At 52.2% G+C, this 14,902-nt stretch overlaps 1 protein-coding gene across 2 annotated transcripts; it reads left to right on the top strand.

Annotated features, from left to right (window-relative positions):
- The first annotated feature begins 380 nt into the window (after positions 1–380).
- LOC132216500 (leukocyte immunoglobulin-like receptor subfamily A member 6) lies at positions 381–2,750 on the top strand. 2 transcript variants are annotated; one of them, XM_059665744.1, is made up of 6 exons: positions 381–585; positions 745–780; positions 917–1,201; positions 1,347–1,649; positions 1,865–2,161; positions 2,418–2,750. In XM_059665744.1, exons 1-6 carry the CDS (start codon positions 552–554, stop codon positions 2,732–2,734), a joined length of 1,272 nt encoding a protein of 423 aa, XP_059521727.1. In that variant the 5' UTR covers positions 381–551; the 3' UTR covers positions 2,735–2,750. The 2 variants fall into 2 exon arrangements, with proteins under 2 accessions (XP_059521727.1, XP_059521726.1); XM_059665743.1 differs by lacking the exon at positions 917–1,201 and having other exon boundaries at positions 381–780.
- The last annotated feature ends 12,152 nt before the right edge of the window (positions 2,751–14,902 follow it).

The following is a 14,902-nucleotide window of genomic DNA, read 5'->3' as shown; positions in this document are numbered from 1 at the left end:
TGGGCTGTTTCCAGGTCTTAGCTATTGTACATTGTGCTGCTATGAACACTGGGGAGCATACCTTCTTTCTGATTGATGTTTCGGGTTCTGAGGATATATTTCCACCAGTGGGATCAGCTGAGTCCATCGGCAATTCCATTTCTGAGCTTCATGTTACCAACTGCGGAATAAATGACTAACACCTCTGCTCTAAAAATTCCTCTGTGAGTTGAGACTGTTTCCTGATGGATGAACAGCACCAACCTGACACTGCAAAGTCCATTCAAAGTAGTCGTCACAGAATCCAAAGGCCAGAGCAACAAAGGAAATGATCCCTGCAGTGCCCGGGAGGGATCGGGCACCTGCCCCCCGAGAGCCTTCTCTCCGCCTGAGCCCTCAGTTTGGGGAAACTCAGAGCCAGGCCCAGGGCGGGAGAGTCCGCAGGCAGTGGGTGCACAGCTCGCGGACCCGGAAGGGCTGCAACAGCTTCTGACCCACCACATCCTGTGCGTCTGTTTTTCCGACCCTAAGTCTCCTCCATTTGCAGAGCAGGAGCCCTGAGAGCAGACGCCATGATGTCCATCCTCTCTGCTCTTCTCTGCCTCGGTCAGTTGTGGACACGGGAAGGGGCAGCAGGAGGGGTGGCGGCACCCCCTTGTTCATGGGGAACCTCAGGCTTTGGCAGCTCAAGTGGATGGGGCCCTGATGGGAGGAGAATCAGCTCAGACGTCCGCATGCAAATCTCTCACATGGACTCTCTTCCAGGGCTGAGTCTGGGCCAGAGGATCCACATGCAGGCAGGTGAGTCCTTCCCAGGCTCCAGGTCCCACCTGTTACTTCACCCCTGGGGCTCAGGAGGGAGCACAGAGGTCCTGGGATGACCTGGGGAATGAGGGTGGGGAAGGGCTTTGTAATGCAGCTTCTGGTTTCCTTCCAGGTTCCCTCCCCAAACCCACCATCTGGGCTGAACCAGGCCCTGTGATCCCTTATGGGAGCCCTGTGACTGTCTGGTGTGAGGGGACCCGGGAGGCCCAGAAGTTTGATCTGTACAAGGAGGGAAAACACCTGCTTTGGAACACACAGACTGAAAGGAAGTTCACAACCAAGGGCAAGTTCTCCATCACACACATGACAGAGCATGATGCTGGGAGATATTCCTGTTATTATAACAGCCTCACTGGCAGGTCAGAGCCCAGTGACCCCCTGGAGCTGGTGGCAACAGGTGAGAGGACACTCAGGGGTCCCAGCCTCAGGCTCTGCCCTCAGGAAGGGGGTCTACTCTCAGGGTGTCTCCCTCTCACATCCCATTCCTGAGGGACATGAGGGAAGAGTGAGCCTATTTAACAAGTTGCCTCCTCCTCTCCTAGGATCCTACAGCAAACCCAGCCTCTCAGCGCTGCCCAGCCCTGTCGTGACCTCAGGAGGGAACGTGACCCTCCACTGTGGCTCAGGGGAGGGATTTGACAGGTTCATTCTGACTAAGGAAGGAGATCACAGGCTCTCCTGGGCCCAGGACTCAGAACCACACCCCAGTGGCCGGTCCCAGGCCCTGTTCTCTGTGGGCCCCGTGACCCCCAGCCACAGGTGGAGGTTCAGATGCTATGGCTGTTCCAGAACCAGGCCCCAGGTGTGGTCACACCCCAGTGATGCCCTGGAGCTCCTGATCCCAGGTGAGGAAGTCCCATCCTGCTCCCATCCATGGATTGAGGCACCAGACACTTTGGCATCTTCACTGGGAGGGGAGCCCCTTGTGAAGGGGTGGGGAGAGGGAACACAGGAGCTCCCGGGCCAGAGACACAGGGAGAGACAGTGAGACCTTGGGGGCACGACAGGAGAAGGGATTATGGGAGGAGCAGCCCCTGTCACTCATGTCTGGTCTCCCCAGGTGCCTCTGGGAAGCCCTCCCTCCTGAGCCAGCAGGGCCCCATCGTGGCCTCTGGACAGAGCCTGACCCTCCAGTGTCGCCCTGATGTCGGCTATGACAGATTCGCTCTGCACAAGGAGACAAAACAGGGCCTCCGCAAGAGCCTTGTCCTGCAGCCCCAGGCTGGGCTCGCTCAGGCCCACTTCCCCCTGGACACTGTGAGCAGCTCCCACGGGGGCCGGTACAGATGCTACGGTGGATACAACCTCTCCTCTGAGTGGTCGGCCCCCAGTGACCCCCTGGACATCCTGGTGGCAGGTGAGGAGCCAGTGGGTTCAGTCAGTGGACTCAACACTGCACAGGCCCTGTGGGGGGTCTCAGGTGGTGATACCAGAATGACAGTGCAGGGCCCAGGGAGGGAGGGAGACAGAGAAATGCAGGAGGTAGGAGAGGAGACGGGGAGACTCAGAGAAACAGAGATAGACAGAGAGCCCGGTCATCAGAGAGAGGTTTGGTGATTTTCAGGTCCAAACAAGGTGGACAGGACGCCCTCACCCTCCCTCCCTCTCTCTAGGACACCTGCCTGACAGACCCTCCCTCTCGGTGCAGCCAGGCCCCAGGGTGGCCTCAGGAGAGAACGTGACCCTGCTGTGTCAGTCACCGAGCTGGAGGGACACTTTCCTTCTGTCCAAAGAGGGGGCAGCTGGTCCCCCCCTGCATCTGAGATCAGAGCACCGAGGTTGGCAGTACCAGGCAGTGTTCTCCATGAGTCCTGTGACCTCAGCCCACGGGGGCACCTACAGGTGCTACAGCTCACACAGCATCTCCCCCTACCTGCTGTCACCCCCCAGTGAGCCCCTGGCGCTCCTGGTCTCAGGTGAGGGCCCCTGACCTGTCTGCTGAGCTGTCAACTCAGGGTCCTGTCCCCAGAAGTATTCTTGGCTGAATCTGGGGTGAGAGGCTCTCGGGATGGTCACCCCTAGAAGATCTTTTCTTTAGAGGCTTCTCATCCCATCCCTCCTTCTTCCCCTCACCTGGATACTGGAGCAGTGGGATGGCCTCAGGGGCCACAGCACAGATGTAAGAGGGTGTCTGTGTGATATAGGGTGCAGGATCAGACCAAGCCTCTCACCCTCTTCCTGTCCTCATTTCCAGGACCCTCCGGAGGCCCCACCCCCCCATCAACAGGGCCCATGTCCACAGCTGGTGAGTCCCTGGGAGCTCTGCTCAGAGGGAACACAGCCCCCCCCCCCCCCCCCCGCCAAGCAAATCCTGAGAGTCTGTCAGGGGATCGAATGACCCAGATCCTCAAGGACGGGCTTGTGTCCCAGTGGGGCTGGGAGTCCCAGGGTCTGAGGCAGTGATGGGTGGAGTGGTCATGGCAGAAGAAGACGTGGGGACTCAGGCTGGGGAGGTGAACGTGGTCTCATTTGGGGAGAAGGCATCCCCCACCCTTCCTGCCCCATCCTCATCCACAGGAGGATCTGGGCATCGGTCTCTCCCACCCACAGTGTCAGGCACACAGACGGGTAAATGAGAGGCTCAGTGGGGAAGAGGTGGGTTTCTCTATGGGGGGTTGGAGCTGAGCCATGTGGCGGTACAGGCCCTTCTGGATTAGCTGACATGGACATGTCCTTCCCCTATCTGGGGCCTCAGTGTCTGCAAGTGTAAAAGGAGGGAATTCTTGTCCAGAGCTTAGATTTCCTGTTGGTTCTGGCCCGGGCCTCTTGGGAAAGGGGAGCCTCACAGGGAAGCCCTCAGGACGTGATGTTATGGGGCCTGTCCCCTCTGTCTCAATGGCGGTGACACTGTACAGGGAGGGACATGCAGGACAAGGGCCCAGGCATCCAGTCTTCCCCCTTAGTTCAGGCTCAGCTCAGAGGAGGGAACAGGGTGGATCAGCCCTGGCTCAGCTCCTGGCTCTGCTGCTCCTGCTGTGGGGCTGGGTGGTCCCTTCTCTCCTCTGAGTGTCGGGTTCCTGTCTGCTCAACCCTGGTCCCATCCTGCTCACAGGCTGCTGGGAGATGAGGTGACAGAAGGGCCTCACAGAGCTCAGGAAGGCAGAACCCCCAGCCCAGCCCGAACTTCCTATGGGATTGTCAGAGACCCGTGGGTGGAGAAGGATCCAGGATAGACTCAGAGTCCACCCCACAACCTGCCCAGCCCTGTCCCTGCTGTGCTGGGGGCGGGTAATGAGGAAGGACCCTCAGCTCCAAATGAGACCTGGACAGGCCCCTGTAGAGGAGGAGTCCAGAGCACAAAGCTGGTGTCCACCTGGGATGTGGGGGTGGGGCTGTGAGGCCAGCACAGGGAACCCACAGTCCCAGGTTCCAGTCCCTGCCCAGCCCCATCCAGGCTGGGTGACCTGGGGCAGTGGTTGACTTCTCTGAGCCTCAGTGAAGTGGGTGGTGGGTCAGCAATGCCTGGTGCATGACTGCAGTGAGGTGAGAGGAGATAAATGACAGGTCCCAGCATGTGCCTCGCACACAGTAGGTGCTCATGAAATGGCATCATTGGCTCATTCATGAGGTCACTATTGTCCTAGGTCTCAAATGGTACTGGATAGGGGTCTTGGTGGCCTTGGTCCTGCTGCTCTCCCTTCTTCTCTTCCTCCTCCTCCGATATTGGCGTCAGAGCAAAGCCAGGACCTCAGGTGAGTAGGGAAGGGGGTGACCTGGGTCACACAATGGGGGGCTCAGAGTACCTGCCACAGGAAAATCAAATAGATGGAGAAGGTCAGCTGGGAAAAGGATTTCTCCAGAATCTCAAATCAGAAAACCCAGGAAGAATACACTCACTGTCCGCACACGTGAACAGAGGTAAGGTCATCTTTCATCCTTTTCAATCTCATGAATATGAAACATTCTCACAAGCACTTTTTCTGAACCTATTGATAAGGTCATGTGATCTTTATCCTTCATTTTGTTTATGTGGTGTATCACGTTTATTGATTGGCGAATGTTGAACCATCCTTGCATCTCCAGAGAAAGTCCTCCTTGGTCATGGTATGTGATCTTTTTAATTTATTGCTGGATCTGGCAACATGAAGATAAGTGACAGGAGGATTTCAACAGTGAAATCAAGGAGACGTTGTTCTGTCTCACTGTCTCTCTCCAGCAGATCAGGCAGCATGAAGGCCCCCAGGGAGTCTGTACTCCCGGGAGAACTGCTCAACTTCAAGACTCAGGCAGGGAATGACCACCTCTCTTCCTTTCCTATCAGGGGAATGTTTGGACATGAAGGACAGACAATCAGAAGAGGACAGACAGATGGACAGTCAGGTGAGTCCCATCCTCCCCAGGCCCTAAGGCTCTCAAACCCCCACCACGTTTCATCCCTCTCTCTCCCCCTGCTCCAGGCTGCTGCATCTGATGCCCCCCAGGATGTGCCCTACGCACAGCTGAACTTATTGGCTCATAGACAACAGACAAGTGCACCCCCATCCTCCCCATCACAGGAGCCCCCAGATGACCCCAGTGTGTATGCTGCTCTAGCCATCCACTAGCTCAGGATGGACTCAGACCACCACACTCCAGGAAGGGGTATGCAGGGACCCCAGAAGGCAGGAAAGCTACCCCTATGGACACTTGGCTAGTGCCCCACCAACCATGGAGACCTGAGGTGCCCCTGGGACTCTCAGGGAGTCACCTCATTCTATAGTCAAAGATAAGCCAATATCTCTACATTTGGAAATCAAAGTAACAGACTTCCCAATAATCAACGTGTGAACAAAGTGAATGTTTTAACTGGAATTGTAATGTAAATATGACACATCAAACCTATGAAATAATAAAATTAAGAACCTTAAACAATCAATGGCCTAATCTATTATGTCAAGGATTTAGAAAAACAAAACATTGCGTTGATACTTTAGATCCATCGACCACTAGATGATAAAGATGTGGCTAGAATGCGTTATCTATAATAATAAAATCATAATATGCAAATTAGACTGGACAGCAGAACGACCTTCCCAACATCAATCTGGATGAAGTCGCAGTGGCAGGGGCCGAGGCAGAGGCTGTTAGGGGTGATCAGGCAGGCAGAGCGGTTAGGGGTGATCAAACAGGCAGGCAGGCTAGTGGTTAGGAGCCAGTGGTCCTGGATTGTGAGAGGGTGCAGGCCATGCTGAGGAACCACCACCATCCCCCCCGCCCCGACGCACGAATTTCATGCATTGGGCCTCTATTGAAATATAAACCAACCAAAAATAGAATGAAATCCTGCCATTTGGGACAACATGGATGGACTTAGAGGGCATTATGCTGCGTGAAATGATTCAGACAAGGGAAGATCTCACTTACCTCTGGGATTTTTCACATCCTCAAAGCAAAGGAAACAAAAACAGACCCATAGAAATAAATAACAAACTGATTATTGCCAGATGGGAGGGAAGGAAGGATAGGTGAGAAGGGGAAGGGAAGATAGTCAATAATAAATATCGTATCTGTGTTGCACATCTAACATGAATATGACATTGTATGCCAACTATGCTTTAATAAAAACGGTCAATTAAAAATTATTAGTTGAACAATAGAAGTTTTTTCTAAATGAAGGCATCAGGAGGAAATGGTAAGGCTTTGCATAGCAAAGGAAACCGTCAACAAAATGAAAAGACAACCCACCAAATGGAGAACTATTAGCCAATACATCTGATAAGGGCTTATTGTCCAACATGTATAAGGAACTTTTAAAGCTCAGCACCAAAACCCCCAAAACAATTCAATAAAAAAAAAATTGGGCAGAGGACCTAGATAGACACTTCTCCAAAGAGGACACATCGATGGCCAGTAGACATATGAACAGATGCTCAACATCACTAATCATCAGAGAGATGCAAATTGAAACCACACACCTTTTGGAATGGCTTATCATCAATAAATCCACAAATATCTATGTCCTCTATGATCACAGCAGCCTTATTTACAAAAGCCAAAATCTGGAAAGAGCCCAAGTGCCCACTAGCAGATGAAAGCTATGGTATATTTACACAATGGAATATTGTGCAGCTATAAAATCAAGAAGGAGCTCTTACCTTTTGCAACAGCATGAATGGATCTGGAGAGCATTATCTGAAGTGAAATAAGCCAATCAGAGAAAGACAAGTTCCCTATGATTTCATTCATATTTGGAATCTAATAAACAAAATAAAACATAGTGGAGAGAGACTTGTGTATACAGAGAACAGACTGACAGCTGTCAGAGGAGAGGGGTTGTGGGCTGGGGGGAAGGGCGAAGGGATTAAGCAAAGAAATAAAAGACTCATGGACTCAGACAATACTATGGTGACTGCCAGAGGGAAGGGTGGGGTGGGCAGAGGAAAAAATGGGGTAATTTGTGTGGAAATAGACTAGACTTAGGATGATAAGCACACAATACCATATACAGATGACATAGTGTAAAATTATATTCCTGAAACCTGTATAATTTTATTAACCAATGTCACCCCAGGAAAAACAAAATCAGTAAAAAACAAATTCATGTAGGCTGTTCGGAAATGTGGTTCTAGTCAGACCCTCAGCACCTGCTATTTTTAGGGTGAGAAGAAGGTGTCGCCTTCCTGTGAGGCAAACATCTAGTGAGGACCCTGCCCCCCACATCCTGTGGCCTTCTCTGCTTGGCTCAGCCCCTGCCTCCTCTTCCTCAGAAGCACCCTGGTCCCCAAGTCCTTAGTCTCCGGAAGTGCAGGTCAACAGGAGCTGAATATGGACTTAGTGTTTCTGAATTTCTGCTCCTTGCCTTCTTCTAAGGTGACAACACAAGACACGTCACTATCCTGGGAATTTTATGGCTTTGTGACTTACATTGAAGTCTTTTATCCATTTTGAGTGTACTCTTGTATATGGTGTAAGTGGGTGGTATAGTTTCTTCCTTCCTTCCTTTCTTTCTTTCTTTTTTCCCTTTTGTCTTTCTTTCTATTTTTTTTTTTTTTGCATGTATCTGTCCTTTGTTCCCAGCACCATTTATTGCAGAGTCTGCCTTCACTCCACTATTATTCACAAAGTCACGAATCATCAGAAAAATGCAAGTGCTGAATGTGGAGTAGAGAGAGCCCTCTTGCACCGCTGCTGGGGATGCAGATGGGTGCAGCCGCTATGGAAAGCAGCATGGAGGTTCCTTAAAAAATAAAAATAAATAAATGGAACTGCCATTCAACCCAGTGATTCCACTTCTGGGGATATCATTGAAGAAATCTGAAACAATCATTCAAAAGAATATACGCATCCCCTATGTTCACTGTAGCATTATTTACAACAGCCAAGATGTGGAAGCAGCCACGTGCCCATCAGTGGATGAGTGGATTTAAAAGCTGTGGTACGTTTACAGAATGGAGTACTACTCGGCTGTGAGGAAGAAGGAAGTCCTACCTTCCGCAGCAGCATGGATGGACCCACAGGTTTGTATGCTAAGTGAGATAAGCCACTCAAAGTCGGACACGTTCCATATAAAATCACTTAAATGTGGACTCTAAACAACAAAATCATTAAATATATTTAATCTTTATTGTTGACACTGTTACAGATGTCCCCCATTTCTCCCGTGTGCCCACCTCCACCCACCCCATTTCCCCCTCCCTTGGCCTCACCACACTGTTGTCTGTGTCCGTGCGCTATGCATATACGTTCTTTAGTGAATCGTTTCCCGTTCTTCATCAAGTCACCGCCCCCCTCCCCACTCTCCTCCCCTCTGACATCTGTCACTCTGTAAATCCGTTTCTCTTCCTGTCTTGGTATGTCTCCCATAATGTTGCCATTAACATTCTTATTTTCTTTTTATACTAGAGGCCCAGTGCATAAATTCTTGCACTGGTGGGGCCCTTCAGCCTGGCCTGCACCCTTTCACAGGCCAGGCTGCGGGATCAGACCAAAACCAGTAGTCTGACATCCCCCAAGGGATGTAGTAGTGCGTGAAGTGGCAGCAACTGAGGAGGAGTCCAAGCCCCAGCCTGGTGCTGCAGCGCTCCGCTCATCCTGGCCAGCCCTATGCACCTGCCCCCACTTGGTAGTGCTACCACGGAGGTGGGAGAGGCTTGCACCACTGCAGCTGTGCTCGCCAACGGTGAGTCCTGCACCTGGCTCATGTAGGTCAGCTGAACGGAACTCCCGCTGTGGGACTGCATTGGCAATCAGGGGACAGCCCCTGCATTTAGCATCTGCCCCCTGGTGGTCAGTGTGCATCATAGTGACCAGTTGACCGGTTCACCAGTCATTTGGTCATTTGGTCACTTAGGCTTTTATATATATATTAGAGGCCTGTTGCACGAAAGGATTCGTGCAATAGGCTTTCCCTTCCCCTGGCTGCTGGCACCAGTTTTTCTCTGGCACCCGGGACCCAGAACTTCACTCTGGCCACCGCCTTCCATCTTCGCTCTGGACACAGTCTTCGCTGTGGCTGGAGCCTTCAGTCTTTGCTCCAGTGGGAGTCTTCAGTCTCCGGCCAGAGCGGCTCCTGTAGCTTCTTCCATCCCCCCACCCTCCCCCTCATAGCTTGATCGCAGCTTCTCCTGCAGACCTTGCCTTCGGGCTCCTGGGTCCTGGGGAGCCGCCTTGCCTGCGGCCGGGCATTCCGATGGCGATCAGGATCACGGGCTGAAGGCAAGGTGGCTCCTGGGTCCTAGGGGTGCTGCCTTGCCTGTGGCCCGGGTTTCCGATTGCGATCGCTGGGTGGGGGCGGGCAAAGGCAGCCCCGGTTCTCCGATTCAGGGCCCAGGCTGCCTTTGCCCTGCCACCCGGCTCTTGCCTGCCGACTGGGTTTCCAATCACCGTTCTTCCATCCTTCCCCTTTTGCCTCCCATCATTGCGCCTATGTATGCAAATTAACCGCCATCTTTCTTGGCGGTTAACTGCCATCTTTCTTGGCAGTTAATTTGCATGTTGCCCTGATTTAGCCAATTGGAAGCGTAGCGAAGATACGGTCAATTACCCTTTTGTGTTTTATTAGATAGGATATATATATATAGACAGAGGCCTGATGCATGAAATTCATGCAAGAGTAGGCCTTCCTTCTCCTGTCTGCCAGCACCACCTTCCCTCTGGCACCTGGGACCTGGGCTTCCCTCACAGCTCTGGCTTCGTCTGAAAGGACATCCAGAAGGACAACCAGTCTAATTAGCATATTACCCTTTTATTATTATATATATAGCCTTCCCCTTCAAGATAACACTGTATTTTTTTGTATTATTATTGACATTATTATAGATGACCTTCATCTCTTCCTATATGGCACCACCCTCCACCCAACACACACCCCACTGCAGGCCTTCTGCACACTAATATCTATGGCTTTGAGCTATGCATATATGCAGGTAAATTCTTTAGTTAATCTTTTTCTGCCGCCCTCCCTTCTCTGAGACCTGTCCAGTTGTTCCACACAGCATGCCTCTGGACTTATTTTTTTGATCATGTTTCATTGTTCATTAGATGCCACATATAAGTGAAATCCTGCAATATTTGTCTTTCTCTGACTGTCTTCTTTCACTTAGCATAATATGCTCCAGGTGCCTCCATGCTGTCTCAAAGGGTAAGGGGTACTTCTTTTTTCAAAGCTGCATAGTATTCCCTGGTGTAAATGTACCACTGCTTTTTTACCCATCCATCCACAGATGGGCACTTGGACTGTTTCCAGGTCTTAGCTATGAACAATCTTTCTGATTGGTGTTCCAGGTTCTAAGGATATATTCCCACAAGTAGGATTTTCTGGGTCCATGGGCAGTTCCATTTTGAGTTGCATGTTAACAACTGAAGAATAAAGCACTAAAACCTCTGCTATGTGAACTCGGAGTTGAGACTGTTTGCTGATGGATGAGCAGCACCACCGTGACACTGCAAAGTCCATTCAAAATTGTCGTCACAGAATTCAAAGGCCAGACCAAATGTGTAGAGTCGCCAGGAACAAAGGAAATGATCCCTGCAGTGCCTGGGAGGGATTGGGCACCTGCCCCCCGAGGGTCTTCTCTCCTCCTGAGCCCTCAGTTTGGGGAAACTCAGAGCCAGGCCCAGGGTGGGAGAGTCCGCAGGCAATGGGTTCACAGCTTGCGGACCGGAAGGGCTGCAACAGCTTCTGACCCACCACATCCTGTGCGTCTCTGTTTTTCAGGCCCTAAGTTTCCTCCATTTTCACAGTAGGAGCCATGATGTCGAGAGCAGACGCCATGAAGTCCATCCTTTCTGCTCTTCTCTGCCTCGGTCAGTTGTGGACATGGGGAGGGGCAGCAGGAGGGGTGGCGGTACCCTCTTGTTCATGGGGAACCTCAGGCTTTGGTAGCTCGAGTGGATGGGGTCCTGATGGGAGGGGAATCAGCTCAGACGTCCGCATGCAAATCTCTCACAGGGACTTTCTTCCAGGGCTGAGACTGGGCCAGAGGATCCACGTGCAGGCAGGTGAGTCCTCCCCAGGCTCCATGTCCCATCTGTTACTTCACCCCTGGGGCTCAGGAGGGAGCACAGAGGTCCTGGGATGAGCTGGGGATGAGGGTGGGGAAGGGCTTTGTAATGCAGCTTCTGGTTTCCTTCCAGGGACCCTCCCCAAACCCACCATCTGGGCTGAACCAGGCCCTGTGATCCCTTATGGGAGCCCTGTGACCCTCTGGTGTGAGGGGACCCTGGAGGCCCAGAAGTTTGATCTGTATAAGGAAGGAAAACGTGTGCTTTGGAACACACAGACTGAAAGGAAGTTCACAACCAAGGGCAAGTTCTCCATCACACATATGACGGAGCATGATGCAGGGAGATACTCCTGTTATTATAACAGCCTCACTGGCTGGTCAGAGCCTAGTGACCCCCTGGAGCTGGTGGCAACAGGTGAGAGGACACTCAGGGGTCCCAGCCTCAGGCTCTGCCCTCAGGAAGGGGGTCTGCTCTCAGTGTATCTCCCCTCTTGCATCCCAGCCTTGGGGGACATGAGGGAGGTGTGAACCCCATTTAATAGGCTGTCCCCTCCTCCTCTCCTAGGATCCTTCAGCAAACCCAGCCTCTCAGCCCTGCCCGGCCCTGTCGTGACCTCAGGAGGGAACGTGACGCTCCAGTGTGGCTCAAGGGAGGTGTTTGACAGGTTCATTCTGACTAAGGAAGGAGATCACAGGCTCTCCTGGACCCTGGACTCACAGCCACAGCTCAGTGGGCAGTCCCAGGCCCTGTTCCCTGTGGGTCCCATGAGTCCCATTCACAGGTGGAGGTTCAGATGCTATGGCTGTTACAGGAACAGCCCCCAGGTGTGGTCATACCCCAGTGATGCCCTGGAGCTCCTGATTCCAGGTAAGTCCCATCCTGCTCCCATCCATGGATTGAGGTACCAGACACATTGGCATCTTCTCTGGGAGGGGGGCCCCATGTGAAGGGGGCGGAGACTGGAGCACAGGAGTCCCTAGGCCAGAGACAGAGAGAGACAGTGAACCTGGGGGCTAGGCCAGGAGAAGGGGTTATGGGAGGAGCAGCCCAAGTAATTCATGTCTGGTCTCCCCAGGTGATTCTGCAAAGCCCTCCCTCTTGAGCCAGCAGGGCCTCATCGTGTTCTCTGGACAGAGACTGACCCTCCAGTGTCGCTCTGATGTCGGCTATGACAGATTCGCTCTGCACAAGGAGGGTGAACCGGACCTCTCCCAGAGCCTTGTCCTGCAGCCTCAGGCTGGGCTCTCTCAGGTCCACTTCCCCCTGGGCACTGTGAGCAGCTCCCACGGGGGCTGGTACAGATGCTACGGTGGAAACAACCTCTCCTCTGAGTGGTCGGCCCCGAGTGATCCCCTGGACATCCTGGTGGCAGGTGAGGAGCCAATGGGTTCAGACGGGGGCCCAGATTCTGCACAGGCCCTGCTGGGGGTCTCAGGTGGTGAGGCCAGATTGAACGTGCAGGCCCCAGGGAGGGAGAAGGACAGGGTGTGGGAGGGGAAAGGGGGAGACTCAGAGAAACAGAGACAGACTGAGAGGAGGGGCCTCAGAGAGAGGTCTGGTGACTCAGGTCAGAACAATGTGGGCAGGCAGTCCTCACCCTCCCTCCCTCTCTCTAGGACACCTGCATGACAGACCCTCCCTTTCGGTGCAGCCAGGCCCCAGGGTGGCCTCCGGAGAGAAGGTGACCCTGCTGTGTCAATCCCAAAGCTGGAGGGACACTTTCCTTCTGTCCAAGGAGGGGGCAGCCGATCCCCCCCTGCGTCTGAGATCAAAGCATCCACCTCAGCAGTTCCAGGCGGAGTTCTCCATGAGTCTTGTGACCTCAGCCCACAGGGGCACCTACAGGTGCTACAGCTCAAACAGCACCTCCCCCTTCCTGCTGTCACTCCCCAGTGAGCCCCTGGAGCTCCTCATCTCAGGTGAGGGCTCCTGACTCTGTCTGCTGTGCTGTCAGCTCAGGGTCCCATCCCCAGGAGAATTATAGGCTGAAATTGAGGGGCTCTAGGATGGTCATCCAGAAGCTTTCTCTTCCTTAGAGGCCCTCCCACCCTGGTTGCTCCCTCCCCTTCACACAGGTCCAGAAGGGGTAGGTGGGCAGTGGGAGTGTCTTAGGAGCCCCAGCACAGATGTAGTAGAAGTTTGAGAGAAGCTCCTACTCTCGGTTCAGCACCAGCTCCTCACCCTCTTCTTGTCCTTCCCAAGAACCTGTGGGGCCCCAGCACTCCACCACAGGCCCCAGATGAGGAGTCCAGAGCACACAGCTGCTATCCCCCTGGAGGGCAGTGTGAGGACAGCACAGGAAACCCACAGTCCTGAGTCCCAGTCTCAACCCTGCTCCATCCAAGCTGGGTGACCTGGGGTATGTGATTGACCTCTCTGAGCCTCAGTGAAGTGGGTGGTGGGGTCAGCAATCCCTGGTGCATGACTGCTGTGAGGTGAGAGGAGATGAGGGACAGACCCCAGCACATGCCTCACACAGAGTAGGTGCTCATCAAATGGCATCACTGGCTCATTCATGACATCACTCATGTCCTAGGTCCCAAATGGAACCTGAACATCCTGACCGGGGTCTTGGTGGCCCTGGTCCTGCTGCTCTCCTTCCTCCTCTTCCTCCTCCTCCGACACCAATGTCAGAGCAAAGGCAGGATGTCAGGTGAGTAGGGAAAGGGGTGACCTGGGTCACACAATGGGGTGCTCAGAGCACCATAGGAAACCAAATGGATGCAGAAGGTCAACTGAGAAAAGACTTCTCCAGAATCTGAAATCAGAAAACCTAGAAAGAAAACAATGTCAGACAGTCTCATGAAATATGCACATAATTGAGTGTAAAGATTTTGGTTATTTTAATCTTTATTGTTCAGATTATTACAAATGGCCCTCTTCCCCCCCCCCATAGCAACCTTCCACCCGGTTCCCACCCCACCCCAGCCCCTGCCATCCCACTGTCTGCCTCCATAGGTACTGCATACATACATATAAGATCTTTGTCCCATCTCTCCCCGCACTCCCCCCACAACCCCTTCCTCCCAAGAATTGTCAGTCCACTCCATTTCCATGCCCCTGATTCTATTACATTCACCAGTTTATTCGCTTCATCAGATTTTTTATTCATTTGATTTTTAGATTCACTTGTTTATAGATATGTATTTGTTGTCACTTTGTTGTTCATCACTTTTTATCTTTACCTTTTTCTTCTTTTTCCTCTTCTTAAAGAATACCCTTCAGTATTTTATATAATCCTGGTTTGGTGGTGATGAACTCCTTTAGCTTTTTCTTATCTGTGAAGCTCTTTATCTGACCTTCAATTCTAAATGATAGTGTTGCTGGGTAGAGTAATCTTAGTTGTAGGTTCTTGCTATTCATCACTTTGAATATTTCTTGCCACTCCTTTCTGTCCTGCATAGTTTCTGTTGAGAAATCAGCTGATAGTCGTATGGGTACTCCCTTGTAGGTAACTAACTGTTTTTCTCTTGCTGCTTTTAAGATTTTCTCTTTGTCTTTTTGCCCTTGGCATTTTAATTACGATGTGTCTTGGTGTGGTCTTCTTTGGATTCCTTTTGTTTGGGGTTCTCTGCGCTTCCTGGACTTGGAAGTCTCTTCCTTTCACCAGGTAGGGGAAGTTTTCTGTCATTATTTCTTCAAATAGGTTTTCAATATCTTGCTCTCTCTCTTC

Source organism: Myotis daubentonii, chromosome 15, assembly GCF_963259705.1.
Source record: "Myotis daubentonii chromosome 15, mMyoDau2.1, whole genome shotgun sequence".
In the NCBI taxonomy this organism is placed as follows: domain Eukaryota; kingdom Metazoa; phylum Chordata; class Mammalia; order Chiroptera; family Vespertilionidae; genus Myotis; species Myotis daubentonii.
This window is presented reverse-complemented; position numbering and strand designations above follow the sequence as displayed.

Excerpts from the sequence above, each read along its gene's own strand:
- LOC132216500 (XM_059665744.1), top strand. The coding sequence starts at position 552 with ATGATGTCCATCCTCTCTGCTCTTCTCTGCCTCG. Across the intron at positions 586-744 it reads CTCTGCTCTTCTCTGCCTCG|GGCTGAGTCTGGGCCAGAGG; the intron begins GTCAGTTGTGGA and ends ACTCTCTTCCAG. Across the intron at positions 1,202-1,346 it reads CCTGGAGCTGGTGGCAACAG|GATCCTACAGCAAACCCAGC; the intron begins GTGAGAGGACAC and ends CTCCTCTCCTAG.